We start from the raw sequence: 21,350 nt of genomic DNA, 5'->3' as shown, positions 1-21,350 counted from the left end.
GCATTTTTCACTCAGTCGCAAGACACAATCAAATGCAGTACCTTGGAAAGAGATGGGGAAAAAATGAAGAAATCAATTATATAGTTCCTCATCTTTAAGTACAGAAATAGCCGTGACAAAATTACACGTATTGAGGGAAAATTGAAATGCAGAGTTTAAAATGTCAATAATCCACAGGGAAACTGGAGACCATTTAAAACATTCATATTAAATCTCTCTAGAAAAGACATTAAAAGATCTCCAATCAAAATGTGAATTTTATAATAGACATGGTATGATACAATTTATAATAGATATGGTAGGAACCTTTCCCTTTCACGGGAAAGCTTCGGCTGGGAAAAAGGAATTGTTCTTGAAAATGGGGCCTGTGCTATTGCAGACACTGTGCTCAACCTAGGTCCACCGAATGCTCTGATGTCATCACTGAGGTCACAGAATTCCACTGTGAGCCTGGCAACCTTGCAAACATAACAGCCCTGGTGAGCACTAGGCACTACTGCTGGTTCACCAAGTGGTACAAGTTTTTCAGCCATTTAGGAGACTTGACTATTTTTGTTTGTATTGAATCATTTCAACGGATTGCCCAAGAGCCAAGAAGGGCCAACCTGTAGGGAAGAGGAGGAGTTGGACATCTCTTGAGGCATCTTCTAAGGGAGACTTCTAGTTGGTACGATGGAACGGCGACAAAAGAGGAAACATCTGGAAAATGAAGAGTCCCAGGAAACTGCCGAGAACGGAGGAGGTATGTGGGGGGCAACTTGTCTGGGGCACATGGGTTTCTGCCAAACTGAAGCTTCTCTAGGAAGCGGGGGACTGAGAACGTGTCACCTGTGAAGCAGGGAGCGAGAGACCTTGTCTCACTGATGCTGCCGTATCTATCCGGAGGGTCCCTGTGGTGTGAGACGGCACAGAACGGCCAGATGCCCCCTGGGAGATGGGAGGTCAGCTCCGCTGGTCTGAGGACTCTCTCCTGGGGCAGCCGGGCCTGGAGCTTTGTCGGACTCACAGCAGGCTGCATCCTGCTTGCACAGACCTAGAGGTGCAGCTTTTCTCAGTCCCCGATTTCTCTCTTATGCTCTTGGATCTTTCCTAGGGGTCATGAGGTGGGGGATGTGAAGGATGCAAGGATGCTGAGAGAGACCCATGAGTTGCTTGGCCTCTTTTACCAAAGTGGAAAGAGAAGCCCCATGAGTTGAAGGCCCTGTTGAAAAATATCTTGACAAGTGGAATGCACTTTGAAAGAAGATTGTTTGTCTAGGGATGGTGTCATATTGAAAGCAAGGAGGTTTTATTCCTTCAACAGGAAGAATTTCCCAAAGGAGATCAAGGGAAGGGAAGGGTTTTCCAGAAACGGAGACCGCGTGAGCGGGGGTGAGAAATGGCCTCAGGGTCCTGCGGGGAGCTCTGAGAGCCACGGGCCACGTGGTGCCTGCGTGCATTGAATGTAGGCGAGTAGCTTGCCCTGGGAGAGGGGTGGTCACCCCAGAGCTCCAGCTAGAGGCCTCTGCCCCAGATTAGAGCCCAGTAGCTCCTACCATGCCCAGGGCCCTGGAGACTGTAGGATGGGCCCTGGGAATGGAGCTCTAGACAGCAGGCAGATTTCCAGGCAGTGGCTGGGACAGGCTGGGGAAGGCAATGACTGCCCCTGACCATTCAGAATATTTTGCCCTATGTTCCTGTGTGTGTGTGTGTGAGTGTGTGTGTGTGTGTGTGTGTGTGTGTGTGTGTGTGTGTGTGTGGTAGTGCAGAGAAGAGCGAGATGAATGGGGGTAGAGTGCTTACCAGATATAAAGTCTGCGTGGTAAAGTTCTTGTCAACCTGCCTGGACCTGGCTGACACTCGGTGTACGTAAGAGTGTATACAGAATTCTTGTTAGGGGTGTTTTATGAGACAGTAACTCATACACCCATGTACACTCTGATGCAGCAAAAATATCACACACCCCACATATAACTTCCTTAGTAAACCACACACAGCACATGGAGGTATATACACGCATCCCTCCTATACTACGTTCTCATACAACCCACCTGTATCACAATCCTCTCCTCCAACACCAAACGCTGGAGATGAGATATGTATATAGACACACACACTATATATATAGGACACACACACACACACACACACACTATATACATGTATCTCCTCAACTCTTGCACAAACACAACTAACTTCAGCCATCTCTAAATACCTCTATAAGAACCAGTCACGTGTCATACACACCACACTTATAACACATTCTTGAGTAATGCCAGACCCGCTTTGTACAAACCACAGTAAACCACAGTCTCAGTAACCCATGTCAGGATTGCCAGAGAAAATATGGGCTATCCAGTTCAATTTGAATTCCAGATAAACAACAAGTAATTTTTCAGTATCCGTATGTCCCACATATTGTATGGGCTATACTTACACTAAAACTAAGTCAGGCCAAATACTGCATGGGAATACTTACACTAAAAGATTATTCTGGGTTTATCTGAAACTGAAATTTAACTGGGTGCCTTGTATTCTTGTTTGCTAAGTCTGGCAACCCTTATATACTTACCACCAGCTGATGTATTATATATTTATTGTAGTTTTGTTTAGTGTGTGTATTCCCCTACTAGAATGTGCAGCATTACCAAAGACTACAACAATGGAAGAGTGCCGGATACACAGGAGTAGCTGCTTACTGAATCTTGGTGAATGAATGAATGAACACACACCATAAATACAAGCCACACCATGTAATGAGGAAACGTTACATGTCCCAGAATTCCTGACTTGTGAACAGAAACCATGCACACAAAGGCCACAGACACAGATAGACACGTCTGCACTGTGCTCCCCATGCCAACCCCACCCTTACCACAGACTTAGCTGATACACATCACTCACTCTTCCCACACACTCACAGTCACCACCGAGGCCTACATTACCAACTAGACAGTGAGAGAATAAGTATTGATTGGAATTAAATCCTGGAGGATCCACTGGGAACCACACTCTCAACTGTGTGTATTCACTGCACCTGACACGTGTCACACACTCAGTAAATATTTGTGGACAGAGGACTGATGAACCCACCCTGAGCCTTTCATTCCTCCCTCAGGAATCTCGAGGTCACAAGAGGATCCCCCTCGGCTTGGATCCACTGTGGTGGCCCAAGGCTGCAGCCCAGGGGCAGTGGAGGTCTCCTCTGCCTCTAAATACTTCTTCTGTACTTCTACTCTGCGCAAGCTCAGCTACGCTGGTAAGGGCGTGGGGCTCCTCAGGTGACGGGGTGCTTGGCTGTGAAGCAGGAGGCACACAGATCCCAGGGAGGCTGAGAGGAAATCCAGGGTCATCAGAGGTGATGAGGGCTCTGTGGAGGAGCCTGGGCAGGATGGCTGAGCTGTTCCGAGGGCGTGGATGCCAGCTGAGTCTGGGGGTGTGTTTGTGAATACTGCTACTTCCATGGTGGGGAAGTCAAGGAGCAGGGGCCGGAAAGGTCTGGGCTTGAGGTGGAGGGAAGAGGGACCAGATTAAGCATCTTCAGAGGAAAATGTAGGCTTTGTCTTTGCCTTTGCTTCCAGAGAAGGACAGAGTTCTGCATCATACACCTCCAGCCTGAGAGCAGGACCATCCAGCTCAGGTGCACACAGCTCACACATACACGCGCCCTCCAGGCACAGCCCTTCTCAGTGCACATCAACCCCAAGCACGTGCTCCACAGTACTCTCCTGCACCACAGCCCCATTCCACAAGGAATGCACCACCGATATTCCCAAACTCACACTCCTCATCGTACACGCATCCAGCCGCATCCCTCACATACTACAGCCCTCACCACCATACTCCACACCCCTGTATACAGACACCGCTCCAGTATACCCCCCCACGCACATGAAAAGCCCACAGATGACACCACATACACCACTCCGTCCTACGGCCAACGGACACCAAGCTCACGACATTGCTATGTCGTGCCAATGTCCCTCTCTCGTCTACCACACCTGCTCCCTCAGCTTCCGGCATGGCCCATGCATGTTATTATGATTTTAATTTCCTTTTTCAGGAATCCGGAGATTTCATCGAGACACTGCCCAGCCTAGACCACCCCTAGCCCAGGATCAGGAAGAAGGAGAGACCGCTTCCCCATCACGCTGTGTCTCCTCCTCACCCTCTTCACCCTGTAAGAACTATCTGCAACCAGACAAAGAGGAAAGGGGCATGAAAATATACTACATGCAGGTACAAGTGAACAAGGGTGTCGCTGTCTCCTGGAAGACAAAGAAACCCTTGGAGTTGCCTGAAAAGCAGCTGAGGATAGAAGAAGTGACCCTTCCTGAGGATGTGTGCGCAGTAGCCACTGACCCCTCTTCTGATGTGTCCACCGAAAGCCTCCTGCCTGACAGTGAGCCCACTGGGGAGGAGAAAGAGTATGAGGAAAGGGCAGAGCCAGGCAGCCCATCAGGGCCACCTGCCGTCGAGGAGAGACCCAGCGCCAAGACAGCGGACTGGATGCTGACCATGGAGACCGGCTTCAGGTGCATGGCCTGCTGCCGTGTCTTCCCCACCTTTGGGATCCTCCAGCAGCACGTGAAGGGCGGCGTCCTGCAAGGCTTCAGCTGCCGTGCCTTTCATCTCACCATGGCCCAGCGGATGGGCAATGTGGAATCCGAGAGCACCCCTGAGGAAGAGGACGAGGAGGAGGAGGAGGAGAACGAGGAGGAGGAGGAGGAGGAGGAGGAGGAGAAGGAGAAGGAGGTAGAGAAGCAAGAAGAAAAGGAGAATGAGGGAGAGCAGCCCACGGGGGAAGGCCCCATCCCAAAGAGACCCCGCAGGCAGGGTCTTTTCTCTCCTTTGAGTTCCAAACAGCAACTGAGATTCATGGGACAGAAGATCCTGGAAGACGGTGTGGCCGTCCCTTGGAAGAGGTAAGGCTTGAGGCTGGCAGTCTTCTGAGCCTATGTCACAAGGGCCCAGAGGAGTCTAAGGGAAGGGGCCGCACACATGTGCTGGTTTACCTAATGGCTCTGCAGTTGCATCAAATGGGACACACCCAGCACTAACAAAGGCATTGACCTCTGTTGACGTAAACAAGAAGGTGGAGCCTTTTCCTAGGAGTTTTCTCAGGGTCTGCACGATGGACCTCAACTCTTAGAGGACGTACTGCCAGCAGCTCCTTCTCGGCAGAGAGAGCCAGGAGTGGTCTCAAGAGAGGACAGGGGCCCTTGCAGGACCAGAACTTTGAGGTCTGAGAGCCTTGGGCCTGAGCCGAGATCTCACCCGGACCACTGGACCTAGCCTTCTGTGACAAAGGGGAATATGAAAGAGAGTCACGTGGAAATGAGGTCCCCCGAGATATGGAAATGTTCCAGAACCTTCGTTGCGTGGTAGTTGATCTGGAGCCAAGCTCACTGTGGTGTGTGTGGCTCTGAGCATTAAGGCAATGCTGGAGGGTAACCCTGACCAGCAGAGCTTGGAGTGCTTCTTGTCTCTTCCTGTTCTACCTCATTTGTTTTATCCCTTCCAGGGAGAAGAAAGGACCCTCGGGAGAGTAGCAGACAGAATGCCGTGGTCTGAAGGAGGATGAACGGACCGGCACTCAGTCTAATAACATATGACAATAGAAGCGTCCTATGCAATAAAGGCCATTTTCCAAACCTTTCCTGGAGCTTTTATTTAATGACATTTTTCTATCTATGCATCTATCTGTCATCTACATCTGTATCTTTCAAGGTTTGTGAACAAGCTTTCACATAAGCACTAGAGACGTCCGCCAGCATTTTCCAGAAGAGGCCTGCAAATTGCTGGGGACTCCTCACAAATAGGGAACGGCCACAACCCCTGCCACACAGACTATGCGCGTGGCCCTCCTGACGTACTCCCACTCTCTCTCTGAATTTCCCAACGTCTGAGATGAGGGTGCTGGCTGGAGGCAATGATCACGTGCAGGCTGAATCTTCTCCAGATTCTGATTCTCTTCCTGGGCATATCGTCCTTAAGCACAGTCTCCATGTCCCTGGCCACACTGATCTCTCTCCTTCAGTCCTTCCCTCCCTCCCTCTCCTGCCTCCCAGTGCAGAGAATACTTTTTTGCATTTGAAACGACATTTATTTTTGGTTCACAGAATTCTCACCTGTTCTACTGTGGCCTCCGTTGTGAACATTCCAAAGCTGAGACTTTTCTGTTTTTCTCCCTCATTTCTGCTGAGTCTTTACCTTCCTAATGCAGTGAACTCACAGTGCCTAGCTGACTGGATGGGGAAAAAGATCCAGGGAGCAAAGAGAAATAATAAAAGAATATATCAGTTAATTTTTCATAGTGTTATCCAACTACATATTTTTTAAATTTTGGAATAATATTAGGAATCTTCTCTTTATAAAAAACTGAATTATCGGGCTTCCCTGGTGGAGCAGTGGTTAAGAATATGCCTGCGAATGCAGGGGTCATGGGTTCGAGCCCTGGTCTGGGAAGATCCCACGTGCCACGGAGTAACTAAGCCCGCGCGCCACAACTACTGAGCCTGCGCTCTAGAGCCCGTGTGCCACATCAACCGAGCCCACGTGCCACAACTACGGAAGCCTGCGTGCCTAGAGACCATGCTCCGCAACAAGAGAAGCCACTGCAATGAGAAGCCCGTGCACCACAGCCAAGAGGAGCCCCCGCTCACTGCAACTAGAGAACGCCCGCTAGCAGCAACAAAGACCCAATGCAGCCCCAAATAAATTAATTAATTTTAAAAAATTGAATTAGTTTCAAGGGTACAATGTATAAAAGTACAATAAAAGCCCCCCTTCATAACCCCCCAACCCCACTCTCAAGATGGAATCGATATGCTGTGATACAATTTATAGTCGTAGTACTACTCCTCCTCCCACCACATCCGAAATCCTCTGAGCCAGGTGCAGCAGCTTCCTTTCACAATGCTAGGACCCGCCACAAGACACATGATAATCCCTTTGGACATTTCAAGGAGCGGCACCAAGGGAACAGTACCGGGGAAATGCCACTGACAGCTCAGAATATCCATGGCATTTCTAGAGCCTCGGCACTGCTCTCGCTCTGGGAATGAAGGTCCAAAAAGCACGTCAGAGAATGTTCATACTTGTAAACAAGCTCCACCTTTGAAACACAATCTACATAGAACCACATATACAAGCCTGCACATTGGATGAAGCCAACGTCTCCTCCATGATTGACCTTCTGACCACCTTATTGTCTCCTCAACCATAAAAGGTCAACTTCAGACTCACGACCTTGCCTTGTCACCAGAAACATCCAAGCTTGTATCAGTCTTTGTAAGAGCAGATATTTGCTCTCTGAACTATTAGAGACTTGTCACATACACAGAAGTAAAACAGGATTGTTTCTATCTACCTGGGGACCTGGAGTCTTTCACATTGCTCCTGTTAAAACTCTCAGAGCACCAAAACTTTACCTACAAAGGGTTCAAGCTATGACACTCCCAATTTTCACAAACCTCCTCATCTCTTGTGAGTCACATGCAGCCAATTCCAGGAATTGGAAACATGGTTGTGAGGATGAAACTGACTTTGGGGCTCCCCTTGGATATGGTCTTCCAGACTTACCAAAAGGCCATTAAGAGGAAGGTTTACCCCACCTCAGGGAAACCCGAGGCAGTACTTGCAGTCAAGGGCTGGCCATGGCTTCTGAGCTACATCCAAAAAGAATTTCATACTGTACCTGGATCTGCTGATGCCATTTCTGACTGTCCGAGAGCCAGCATGTACCGTTCCTGAACTGCCTTCATTGTGGATCATCAGTAGGGCTGTCACCTTTACTAAATAAAAATACAGGATACCCAGTTAAACTTGAATTTCACATGAATAATAAGTCATCACCTTTAGTATAAGTAGATCCTATGTACTATTTGGGGCATACTTACGTTAAAAATGTACTCGTTGTTTTTCTGACATTCATATTTAACTGAAGAGCCTATATTTTATCTGTCAACCCTACTCAGCAGAAATGATGGAGGCTTATAGATATCCAAGAGATGCCTCAGAGCATCCTCAGCTTTTATTTCTATGTCCTGGACAGTGAGCCCGAGCTTCCCACTCCCATTAATTGGCTATAATGGAGTATAGTCTCCATTTTAGAGGGTTTGCTACTTGTCATTGTTATTATCTTCCTCTCACAGCAGTGAGAGGCCCGCATATTGCAAAACAAACAAACAAACAAACAAACAAAAAGGAATAAGCTTGAATAATTCCTCCAAATCTCAGTGGTTTAAAACAACAAAGGTTCATTTCCCACTCGTTGTACATGCCCATCATGGGCTGCCTAGGAGTTCTGCTCTTCGTTTTCCTTATTCCTGCCCCCTGCTTGACAAAGCCACCTCTCTCAGTCATCTTTGTAGAGAGAAAGAATTCTGGAGCCTCACACTGGCAGTGTGAGTTCTCGCCCAAAAGTAACACACATTACTTCCACCCAAAATTGTTGACCACAATCTTATTTTTAGGGAAACCACTGCCCAAAACTGCCTGCCCTGACCAGGCCCGACAGTAACCACTTTCACGAGTTATCTTAAAACAGGAGGTCCTGGTAAGGAACGCGGAACTAACCAACTACCACCAACCGGAAGAATTAGGGAAAGGTCAAAAGGAGAGAGGAGACTCCTGTCCATATGTCCTACCAACCTCCCAGAATCCTTCTCTCTGGAACCTATCTTAGCTGAGCAATGTGTGCACCACCAGAAAGGATCCTGAGTCAGAATGACTGACCGAAGACAACCCAGAAACTAACCCCATCACCATAAAACCTGAGACTGCGAGCCACATGGCAGAGCAGTTCTCCTGGGTTCCCTTCCCCTCCTGCTCTGCACCCGGACACCCCTTCCCAATAAAGTCTGTTGATTTGTCAGCACGTGTGTCTCCTCAGAAAATTCTTTTCTGAGTGGTAGGCAAGAGCCCACTCTTGGGCCCTGGAAGAGGTCCCTCTTCCTGCAACATTATCATGTGTCTCTCCATTTTCTAAACTCCTTAGGCGAAAGTAATTGTGAACAATACTACTGAATAGTACAGAAACCATACAGAAAAATTCTAATCCCTCCCTGTTAAATAGGAGACTTGACAAAACCACCAAGCTATGCATTCACAAAACTGGGTCTAGAACTCACATCTCTTAGGTCATGATTCAGAACCTTTTCCCACTATGCTATATGTTAGGATTTTTACACCAAGACAATGTAGTTGGGTTAATAATGCCTTTCATTTTTTGTTTTTGTTTTTTTTTCATAAATGGATTCAGGAGGGAGGCTTTGGAAGCCCCTAAAACACTTGCCTTAAACTGAAAAGCAACTGGAAAATAATCCCACTGCCTTTTGAAATGTTTGACCTAGTAAAGATTAGATGTCTGCGAGGCTTTTATGTTCTGAATATAAGGAATAAAAAGGAAACAATCTTCCTAAGACTTTAGGAAACAGGCGGAAAAACTCTTGACTCCCACTTTGCTATTTTGATTAGCTCGTTGACACTTCAGTTCTTTGACTAATAGCAGTGGCAACAGCTGGAGTTTAGCCAAGATATAAGTATATATAATAGGGTGGCGGCCCCTGCAGAACCACATACCACTGTAAATGCTTTAGCTCAATCCTACTTGCTCATAGGTCTGTGCAAAGTAACAAATGGTTCTGAAACATTTATTCCAAATAGCTTTCTTATTATTACTTTAAAGATAACTTGGCTGCCAAATACTTGCTCCCTGGTTAAAAAGAATGCATATATGGGAGGAGGATTTATGTATCAAGATATGCTGCTTATTTCCCTCCTGCTGATACAATGCACATCTAATGAATTAGAGGTAATCTTCCTCTCTTCCCCAAATTGTAGATAAATGAGTATGTCGTTTCTCCCTCCCTTCAATTCATCCTGGTCATAGTTATTTTCTTTAAGAATATTATTCCCCTGCTTAAATCTTAAATGGCTTCCCAATGCGAGAAGAATAAAACCGAAAAGAGTCAACCGAACGTTCAAAGCCCCGTAGGGTTGAAGACCCTGCCGAGTTTTCCAGACTAAGCGTAACACTCACCTTCCCGCCTCCACTCAACTAGGCCAGACTTCCCTCCCTCCATCAGAGGACAGGCGCTTGCTCAACTCATTTCTTTCAAGAGTATAATTTTTCAAAGTACAAATTGTTTTTAAGTTCAATTAAAATCCCACTTTCTACAGGAAGCCCTTCCAGATATCCCAGTGAGAATGGACCACACATTTTCCCAGCATGTTAGTTGTACCTCTGTGATAACTCTTTTCACATCCTTCAATCGGGCAGACTCTTAATGAATGTGTCTGATTTCCCCCACAACATAGAGTAGGAGCCCTTGGCAAGTAAGAGGCCATGATTCCTTATCTCTGGATTTTCCACATCTCCTTGCACTGAGTATGATCCCTAGCAGGACCCTGTGGGCTCCTGGGCACAAAGCCTGTATCGGTGTCCCCCATTTCTTGATTACAGGAAATGGCTTCATTCAGCCTCCATGACCTTCCCTGAGTTCCAAGGAGCAGGTTCAAACAGTTGCTAATTAGAGAAGGGAGGGGATGCGAGGCAAGGGAGGAATAGTCAAAAGAAACACTAGTGCAGCCTTCGGGCAGGGTCTTGGTTCCCCCTTAAGGGATACACATAACAATATCTTTGAGCTGTTTTGCAGATACTGAAACCCCCACTAGGTGGGAGAAGTTAATGGTGTGCTACCCACAAACACACAGACCCCAGAACCAGTTGGAACCGTAAGGTTGATGATGCTGACACCCACTTACCTCACCACCAACCAATCAGAGAAATGTCCATGAGCTGATCATGCTCTCCTCTTTGAACGATTACTATAAAACTCCTCACTACCCTCTCCAGGTCAGGGACACAGAGTTTTGAGGGCAATCGCCTGCTCTAGCCCCCTTTGCCTGGCAAAGCAATAAAGCTATTCTTTTCTACTTCACCCACAACTCTGTCTTGAGATTTAATTCAGTGTCAGGGTACGGAGGCCGGATTCGGCTTCAAGTATGAGCTCCCCTACTTGTTCCTCTATCCCGCAAAAAAAAAAACAAAAGCTTAAATAAATTACCAAAGTACTGGATCTTCTTCCTCCCTAGGCAAAACAATGTCCTGACCAGTGGCCTCTCTTCCTTTTCCCCATACCAGCACAGGAATGCCATCTCTGCATTTATGCTTGCCTGTCACCATGTTCATGTAACTGAACAGAAGTGACAGCCCTCGGGCTTCCCTGGTGGCGCAGTGGTTGGGAGTCCGCCTGCCGATGCAGGGGACACGGGTTTGTGCCCCGGTCCGGGAGCATCCCGCATGCCGCGGAGCCACTGGGCCCGTGAGCCATGGCCGCTGGGCCTGCATGTCCGGAGCCTGTGCTCCGCAAAGGGAGAGGCCACAACAGTGAGAGGCCCACATACCGCAAAAAAAAAAAAAAAAAAAAAAAAAAAAAACTATACACCATGCCCAAATGAAATGCAGTGATGATGAAACATATGAAAATCAATCATTGTAATACAGCAAAATTAACAGAAGGAAAGACAAAACCACATGATTATATCAACTGATGTAGAAAAAACATTTGACAAAAGTCTAATACCCTTTCCTGATAAAAACACAGTGAACTATTAATAGAAGGAAAGTACTTCAACATAATAAAAGCCATATATGTAAAACCAACAGCTAACATCATACTCGGCAGTGAAAGACTTAAAGCTTTTCCTCTAAGACCAGGAAGACGGAAAAGATACCCACTCTCATCACTACTATTCAACATAGTACTAAATGTCCTAGCCAGAGAAATCAGACACACATAAAAATAAAATAAAAGGCATCCAAATTTGAAAGGAAGAAGTAAAATGATCTCTGTTTACAGATGACATATTAGGCACAAAAATTCCTAAAGATTACACACACACACACACACACACACAAACAAACCTGCTGAACCCAAGAAATAATTTTAGCAAAGTTGCAGAATACAAAATTAACAAACACAATGCAGTTGCATTTTTATACATTAACAATGATCAATCTGAAAGAGAATTAAGAAAATAATCTCACTTACAGCAGCATCAAGAAGGAGAAAATGCTTAGGTATAAAATTAGCCAAGAAGGTGAAGAACTTGTACATTGAAAACTACAACACACTGCTTAAAGATATCAAGGAAGATTGTATTTGTATATAAATGGAAAGACATCCCATGCTCAAGGATTGGAATATCGTTAAAATGGCCACGCTACCCAAAGAAATCTACAAATTGAATGCAATTCCGATCAAAATCCCAGTAGCAGAAAAATATCTTATGATTCTTATGGAGCCTCAAGTAGCCATAACAATCTTGTAAAAGAACAAAGTTAGAAGCCTCACACTTCCTGATTTCACAACACAGTACAAAGCAACAGCAATCAAAGTGGTATGGTACTTGTAGAAAAACATTTAGACCAGTTTAACAGAGTAGAGAGCCTAGAAATTAACCCTTGCTTATATGGCCAAACGATATTTGACAAAGGTGCCAAAAATACACAATGGGGAAAACACAATCTCTTAAACAAATGATATTGGAAAACTGGATATCTACTTGCAAAAGAATAAATTAAAGAACGAAGTACAGGGGTTCCCTGTGGTGCAGTGGTTGAGAGTCCACCTGCCGATGCAGGGGACATGGGTTCGTTCCCCTGGTCCGGGACGATCCCACATGCCACGGAGCGGCTAGGCCCGTGAGCCATGGCCGCTGAGCCTGCGCGTGCGGAGCCTGTGCTCCACAACAGGACAGGCCACAACAATGAGAGGCCCGCGTACCGCAAAAAAAAAAAAAAAAAAAAAAGAAAGAAAGAAGTACAGGACCAAAACTATAAAACTCCTAGAAGCAAGCATAGGGTAAAAATTTTAGGACATTACATTTGGCAATAATTTCTGGGATACGATACTAAAAGCACATACAACAATGCAAAAGTAGACAAATAGGACTACATCAAATTTTAAAACTTCCATGCAGGTAAGGAAACAATCAACAGAATGACAAGGCAACCTATTGGAATGGGAAAAATATTTGAAAATCTTATGTCTAATGTGGGATTAATATCCAAAATATCTGAGGAACTTCCACAACTCAACAAAAAAACCCACAAATAACTGATTTTTTAAGTGCAAAGAACTTGAACAGACAAGTCTCCAGTGAAGATATACAAATGGCCAACAAGCACATGAAAAGATGCTCAACATCACTAAACTTAAGAGAAATGCAAATCAAGGCCACAATGAGACATTATCTCACACCCATTGGGATGGCCACTGTCAAAAGAACAGAAATAACAAGTGTTGGAGAGGACACGGAGAGGTAAGAACCCTGTGCCCTCTTGCTGGGAATGAGAAATGGTGCAGCCACTAGAGAAAATAGTACAGAAGTTCCTCAAAAAATTAAAAATAAAATTACCATATGATCCAGCAATCCCACTTCTGGGTTTATATGCAAAATAATTCAAAGCAGGATCTCAGAAATAAATCTGCACACTCTGCAACATTATTCACAATAGTCAGGAGGTGGAAGCAAACAAAATATTCCTTCACAGATGAATGGACATACAAACAATGAAATATTATACAGCCTTAAAAAAAAAGAAGGGAATCCTGTCAAATGCTACAACATGGATGAATCCTGAGGACATGATGCTAAGCAAAATAAGCCAGTCACAAAAGGACAAATACTGTATGATTCCTCTCATATGAAGTATGTAGAGTACTCAAAATCATAGAAACAGAAAGTAGAAAAGTGGTTGCCAAGGAAGGGCTGGAAGAAGGAGGGTGGGGGAATTAGTGTTTAATGGGTATCGAGTTTCAGTTCTGCAAGATGAAAAAGTTCTAGAAGTCTGTTGCACAACAATGTGAATACACTTAAAACACTAAACTGTATGCTTAAAATGACTTAGATGATAATCACTGTCATGTGTTTTTAGTACAATTTTTTAAATATATACTGACGTCTGAGTGCTAACCACAGAGAATATCATTTAATTTGTCTGGGATGCAGACTGGACACTGGGATTTTATTTTATTTTTTTTAATTTTTTTTTTTGCGGTACGCGGGCCTCTCGCTGTTGTGGCCTCTCCCGTTGCGGAGCACAGGCTCCAGAGGCACAGGCTCAGCGGCCATGGCTCACGGGCCCAGCCGCTCCATGGCATGTGGGATCTTCCCGGACCGGGGCACGAACCCGTGTCCCCTGCATTGGCAGGCGGACTCTCAACCACTGCGCCACCAAGGAAGCCCGACACTGGGAGTTTTTAAAGGCCTCCTGTAATTCATCAGTGCCATACAGGACCATGGGCCTAGTGTCACATGTTATGATTTTTCCAAGACAGGCTAAAATCAAGATTTTTATCTTTATTTGTAATGTTTATATAAACACTGCTGTTTTTTTTTTTTAATGCTGGCAACTAATTTTTTAAATTCTGTGCAAACCAAACACACCACTCTTGCTGCCTCTTGGGCTACCGATCTCCAAGTTCCTTTCTAGCTTACAATGTCTGTGGATCAAAATTAAGTTTCCTGTGTCTCAGTAGGTGGCCTCCTTACCAGGGGACTCTCCTCTGGCTTTTGAATCTTCCTATGTGAAATACTCATCAATAAAATGGGTCACTATGCATAATGGGGTGTCCCAAGAAGTGTATCATGTATCATGGTTACAAGTCCTTGGCATGTGTGGGTTATCGTTTTGGTCAGTAAAGTCGATTGGAGGTTTCTGAACAACAATTTCAGGCAGAGAAACCTGGTTCTTTTGAGGGGGTGGGGGGATGTTTGTTTATTTGATTTCCAGTTTGAGAGAACCCTGTAGTTTAAGCTGAATAGTACATGGATTCCTAAATACACTTACCATACAAAAGTTGAATTGCTTTCATGTAAGTAGGACTGGAGAAGTGGGAAGTGAATGACTGTAATTCATCTCCTGCCTTATAAACAGGCTTTTCTTTTTTTTTTTTTTTTTCTTTTTGCGGTACGCGGGCCTCTCACTGTTGTGGCCTCTCCCGTTGCGGAGCACAGGCTCCGGACGCGCAGGCCCAGCGGCCATGGCTCACGGGCCCAGCCGCTCCGCGGCATATGGGATCCTCCCAGACCGGGGCACGAACCCGTATCCCCTGCATCGGCAGGCGGACTCTCAACCACTGCGCCACCAGGGAGGCCCAACAGGCTTTTCTGTCCTGAGCAAACTTGGCTCCACAGAGCCTCCATCCAGGTTCAAAGGGAAAGGTTCAAGGGCTGGAGGAGGGAAAGCAGTGAGCTGAACATCTTCATTCCCTGCTCCTGAGTAACCACTGCTCTTACCCACTGTACTGAGCTTCTACTTAAGCTTTTGTTAGAAAAGGGGTTCAAGTGCTTTAAAGAAAGAAGTTAAAAAAACCCTGACCTAGATGAGGCTATCTAGAATACTCATTAATTTTTCAGATAACACTAATAGAAAAGTAACTGCACAAATAGAAAATACAAGCACCAATGAACAGTGAATACATGGATGGAAAAGAAAGTGGAATTCTGAGGCTATCCAACAAACCAAATCATACGTTATTGTTTATAACACAACTTCAACCTAGAGAAAGCCTAAGTAAAAGCATGGGGATGTAAGGTCCCTTGCAGCCTGCCCACTCACCTTCCGCGTGGAGCAACACTCCAGGCTAGATTTTAGTGTCTGTGAGAGTGAAAAGCATGCTTAGCAGTGAGGTTAAGTAAAGGTCTATAACATGAATCTTGAGGAAAGAGTAAAATAACCAAGATTATTCTTTCAAGATAAAAACACTGTAAAAGATTGAATCTAAAAAGACAAAGGCTGCAGAAGCAGCCAAAGAAAAAAATAGGTAAATTGGACTATATCAAAATTTAAAACTTTTATGCATCCAACTTTTGTACTATCAACAAAGTGAAAAGGCAGCTCTTGGAATGAAACAAAATATTTGCAAATTATATGTCTGACAAAGGGTTAATATCAAGAATATAAACAGAACTCCTACAACTCAACAACAAAACAAACAAACAACTCAATTTAAAAATGGGCAAAGGACTTGAATAGGAATTTCTTCAAAGAAAATATACAAATATCTAATAAGCGCATGAAGAGATGGCTTTACATCTCTAATATTAGGGAAATACAAATCAAAACCACAGTGAGACACCACTTCCCATTCGTCAGAATGGTTATTATCCAAAAAACAGAAAATAACTATTGGTGAAGATGCGGAGAAATCGGAACTCTTGTGCGCTGCTGGTGGGAATATAAAACAGTGCAACACTGTGGAAAGTAGTATGGCAGTTCCTCAAAAAATTAAAAATAGGATTACTATCTGATCCAACAATTCCACTTTTGGATATATACCCAAAAGAATTGAAAGCAAGGATGTGAAAAGATATTTGCCCAACCACATTCATAGCAGTAGTATTCACAATAGCCCAAAGGAGGAAACAACCCAATTGTGCATCAACGCACACATGGATAAAGAAAATGTGGTGTACACCTAGCGTGAAGTATTATGCAACCTTAAAAAGGAAAGAAATTCTGACACATGCTACAACGTGGATGAACCTTGAAGATAGTATGTGAAGTGAAATAAGCCAGTCACAAAAGGACAAATACTGTATATTACCTCACCTATATACGATACCTAGAATAGTCAAATTCATAGAGACAGAAAGTAGAATGATAGTTGCCAGGGGCTGGGGGAAGGGAGGAAAGAGGAGTTATTGTTTAATGAGTACCGGGTTCCCATCTTACGAGATGAAAAAAGTCCTCAAAGTGGACAGTAGTGATGGTTGCACAACAGTGTGAATGCCACTGAAGTGTATACCTTTTTTATAAAATGGTTAAAATGGTAAATTACATGTTATGTATATTTTACCACAATGTTTTCAAACATTTTTTAAAAACAAAGACTATAAAATCATGAAAGCATGTTAGCCCACATGCCAAGTGAGTTTCATGAGATGCCAGCCACACGGACTTAACGTATTTCTTCTTTACAATATCATCCCACTTCATTTGATAGACATGAGAAGCTGTGATCCATCAGGGTGAACTCTGAGTGCACCTGCAATGGCAGGACTGGTCATAGGGACTGTGACTTAGGAAGGAAATCAATGGAAACATTAAAGAAAGCTTAGAAGGGCTGGTTGAACACAATGAGGTGAGCAGGAATACTGAAAACATTTCAGCCCAAAGGGATTTTAGTGAACCTGATGATTCTCGAACATTACTGGCAAGGCTACTTATAACAGACATCAAACTACTTATTATAACAGGGGAGATAAAAGTCAACTGGTACAGTTTGTGAGAATGAAGTCTTTAGACTACTAACAGGACAAAAGTGTAGACAGTAGGGATTGTTTATCAGACACTAAATGTAATACAGAGAGAAACTAAAGGATCTCATTCCAAAAACACATAAACTTGCCTCATGGATGCTGAAACAATCTTGCGGTTGGAGACAGCAATGATTTCACACATTTTACAATATTAGAAGGTCTGGCCCCCCTTCCTCTGGAAAAGTGAAGATGCTGATTTTTTTTTCATCCTCTCTGCTTCAGATGGATCTGAGAAACTCAGACGTGTTTGGCATGACGTGTACCACCATTAAATATGCTTCAAGGAGTTACAATATCAACGGATAATGAATAACGTAAAATTAACCATGAATAAAAGACAGACCAAATTTGATACTTCCACGAATTGAGAACTAAGAGCAAATTCACAGCAAGTAAGAGAAAACTCCAACAAAGGAACCTGGAAAAAGCTCCAAAAGATTGAGTTATAACGTAAAAAAGAATTTTCAAGAAAACGTGTCAATTAAGCTTTGGGCAAGATTTAAGAGCAGAGGCAAAGCTCTCAAGTTCATGGTGGTGCTAGAGGATCCAATCCCCCTGCTGTGCCTGAGGTAGGCAGTGAAGGAAGAAGATAAAGACATGATGCTTCGTGGGAGCAGGAAGATACACAAAGAGCTGCCAATGAGCTCCATCAGCAAGTGGCCCCCCAGCCCACTGGCAGCACAATGGGAACCAGACACCTGCGCACAATGCCTGAAGCACACACCAGAAGGATGCTCTGCGTCCAGAGACATGCCAAGCTTCAGCGGCAAAGACCTCTCCAGGTGGGAAAAATGTAATTGACCTATGTGCTTTTCTTCTTTTTATTCCTCTTTTTATTGATGTCAGGTCACTGAATATTCATATCATAAAAGCTATGTTCCATTTCATAGAGATAGCCATTTCAGGGTTTGGGATTTAGACAAATGATCTACTTCACAACAACCATCCATAAGACCCACATCACTTTACTTCTCAGTATTCAACCTTCCTAAATCCTCCCAGATGGCTACATTTTACCAAAAGACGTCTCTCCATTCACAGGAGCAGGGCTTCATGGGGGAGCAATTGCTCACACTTTCTGTGACTCGCCAACCACGTTTCTTGTGAGTAAAGGTCACCACAGCTTAATAACACTTTCTGTGTAGAATACGGAGAGGAACACAATTACATTTTATAATCAGATCTACGTTTGTCCTTGTGACATAGCAACAGAGGAGAATAAAACATTCACTGACTGTCAAGCCTCGAAAGATGACTTTAAATCACCCAGCTTTATGTTTCAGTGGCCTTTTTTATTGAAACATAATCAACTCATATTTGATGAAACAGACACAAGACTATGGGAAGAACAATGATTCCAAATGTGGAGAAGGTCTGGACTTCTTACTGTTTGTTATTTCAGTAATTTAAGCATTTTGAGATTCAGGTCTATGAAACTCCTTTCTAACCCAAATCAAGGACTTGGTCTCTCTCCAAAGTTTTTTAAAGAAAACACGGATTGAAAGACAATGCACATCAGTCATGTGGGGGAAAGGCGGCTTTTGTAGTGAGATATGGATCTGAATCTCAGCCTTATCACTTATTAGTTACATGACCTGACATTCGTGTCGTTACCTCTCTGAGCCTCAATTTTCTGTCTGTAACATGGTGCTGATAATGCTTACTTCTGCTGCTTGCTGAGGATATTAAATGGGGTAATGAATCAACATTACCTGGCACAGAGCCAGGGGCATGGTCAATGTTTTAAAAATTGAAGGTAAAAAGAGGTTAGGACATTTCTGGCTTCTATATGTGCTGAGGAGAAGGAAGAAGGTGGGGAGAGAAGGAAAGAAAAGAAGGAGTATCACAGCACAATGCACTGATACCCCTAAGATACGTCACTATCCTAACATCCTTTCTAACAGAAACACAGAATAGAATCGAAGACCCATCTTATGCAGCCAACTCATAAAGCAGGTATAGGACTCCCACCATAACATCAGGAGTCCAACGGGTTCCACTGTAATTAACTTGGATTTGTACTCAGACCATTCAGATGTGAGGATAAAATCATTTCTTAAATAAACTAAAGGGAACTTAAAGCTATCCCTCTACCCCCAGTCTCTACTGCAAGGGCTAAAGAATTTCCATATTCGTCTCCCTTTCCCACTCACTTCAGACATGCCATGTCCCACCAAGATGCAGTTATCCTACTTCCCTCTCTTCCGTCTCTGTTTGGGTGAAAAAAATCATCCATTCCTGTATTGGTTCAGTCTTTTGGACCATTTCTAACCGATTTTCTTCATATCTCATCACAGAATGATAACTTTAGGCAAGGCTTGAAGAGTAAACTGCAGCCAGCTAGCAAATTCAAAACAAGCCCAAGGTCAGCAGCACACCAGTGAGACCAGGGTTCATTACTTAAACGTTAGAATCATTTCACATGAAAATGAAAAGGGGGGTTAATCAGTTAATGAATCTGGCACAGCAGCATCCAGAGCGGCAGGGGAGGACAAAACACTGAATGAGTTCAGAAACCAAGGAGACATTATAAACAAAGAGGGCCATTGCCTACATGTCCCTGCTTCTCTCCTTAAGATCTGAATGTCCTTTGAATCCTAACATTTAAGAGTGCAACCCTTTCCAGCTCTGGGAGGCTTGAATGCCTCTAGTGAAATGCCAGCGTTAATGAGAGTCTAATATACCTTTCCACCTGCAGCACCTGTGCAGACAAATTGTACCAGGCTTCAGACAAGCTGAAAAGCCTCCGTGTGCTGTAGATGGAACAGCTGGTAGAGTCAGTGTTCATTTGCTGAATGGTTCCTGTAGTCCCAGCTTGAGCTGGATAGGAAACTCTACAAAGGTAGCTAACTCGGAGCTTCCACGCAAGAAACATCTGTCAACTCAACAACTTTGTGTGAGACGCCTGCCTTCTCGGCTGTGGCGAATGACGACAAAGACTGCCACCAGATAGACTGACAATGGTAGTCAACACGTCCTTTCTGAAATGACACAGCAAGACTCCATCGCCACTAGCTCCAGTTTTGAAACAACATCTGGCACAGAACCAGGGTCATTTACCCACCCCTCTCCTTGGAATAAAATGAACACTTGGTTATTCACAATGCATTTGGTCCCCTTCCATTGAGAGGTATTTTAGCTACCTATTTGTTCTATCTATTGAGTTTATTCTGCATCATTGTATCTACTCTACAAAGCCTGTAAGCATTATTATCAAAAAGAAAGATGAAAAACACCTTTTCAGGAACAGAGTGGTAGAAACCTTCAAACCACCCAACTAACTTCAAAGCATTATCTAACTCCCAGAATTACCCCAGTGGGTACAAGCACATACTATGGAGAGAGTGTATTTTTCAATAAAATATTCCCTTTGTGGGCTGAAACATGCCCTATCTTCTTATGAAATTATTAGTTCGTTATTAAAATTCTTCAATTGAACTATTTCTTGAGATCTGTTCCTCTGCTGACTCATACCCGCTATCACTGATCCTAATCCCACCCTGTACCAGAGATTCTCAGTAAAAGGAAACGAGAAGATTGTACATACACAAAGCCTACGTTCACACCTTCTCTCCAAAACTAATACACCAATAAAGCCAATAAACCAGTTGAAAATCAACAAAGAGAAAAAGAGATCCTTCCATGCTCCATGCCCACCTGATCTCACATTGTCCTACTTCTACTCTCAGCTTTGTCTTCCATTTCTAGATCTTTTCCTACCTTTTGGGAAAATCTGAACTTATCTTCTGAATGAGAAAACTAAATGCCTTTAGTGAATACTCACCCCTACATCTTCCTTCACTACACAAACTTCATCATGCATTTTCAAGGCAAGCACCTTATCTGAGCTCCCCCTGACTCTCCACAATGAGGGAAGGGGACTGTCCAAAATTTCCCATCAGAATGAAGTTGGATGCAAACAAAGAGCCATCTGAACTTTAAGGCTACAATAGGTTGTTCTGAATTTCACTCTTTGAGGAAAAGCATTTCTTTAAATGATGGTCCTTTAAAATGTTAATCTATTGCCAATGTGC

At 44.1% G+C, this 21,350-nt stretch overlaps 1 protein-coding gene across 1 annotated transcript; it reads left to right on the top strand.

Annotated features, from left to right (window-relative positions):
- Window positions 1–672: 672 nt before the first annotated feature.
- On the top strand, window positions 673–7,276 carry LOC309816119 (protein FAM170A-like; the record flags this gene model as incomplete). The annotated part of the gene is made up of 3 exons (XM_082646788.1): window positions 673–742; window positions 4,043–4,734; window positions 7,247–7,276. The coding sequence occupies 3 exons, from the start codon at window positions 673–675 to the stop codon at window positions 7,274–7,276; spliced, it is 792 nt and encodes a 263-aa protein (XP_082502914.1).
- Between the last annotated feature and the right edge of the window lie 14,074 nt (window positions 7,277–21,350).

Source organism: Mesoplodon mirus (assembly GCF_964341445.2).
Source record: "Mesoplodon mirus genome assembly, contig: SUPER_14_unloc_1, whole genome shotgun sequence".
Lineage (NCBI taxonomy): Eukaryota > Metazoa > Chordata > Mammalia > Artiodactyla > Ziphiidae > Mesoplodon > Mesoplodon mirus.
Note: the sequence above shows the minus strand (reverse complement) of the source record. Positions and strands in the feature narration are given on the sequence as shown.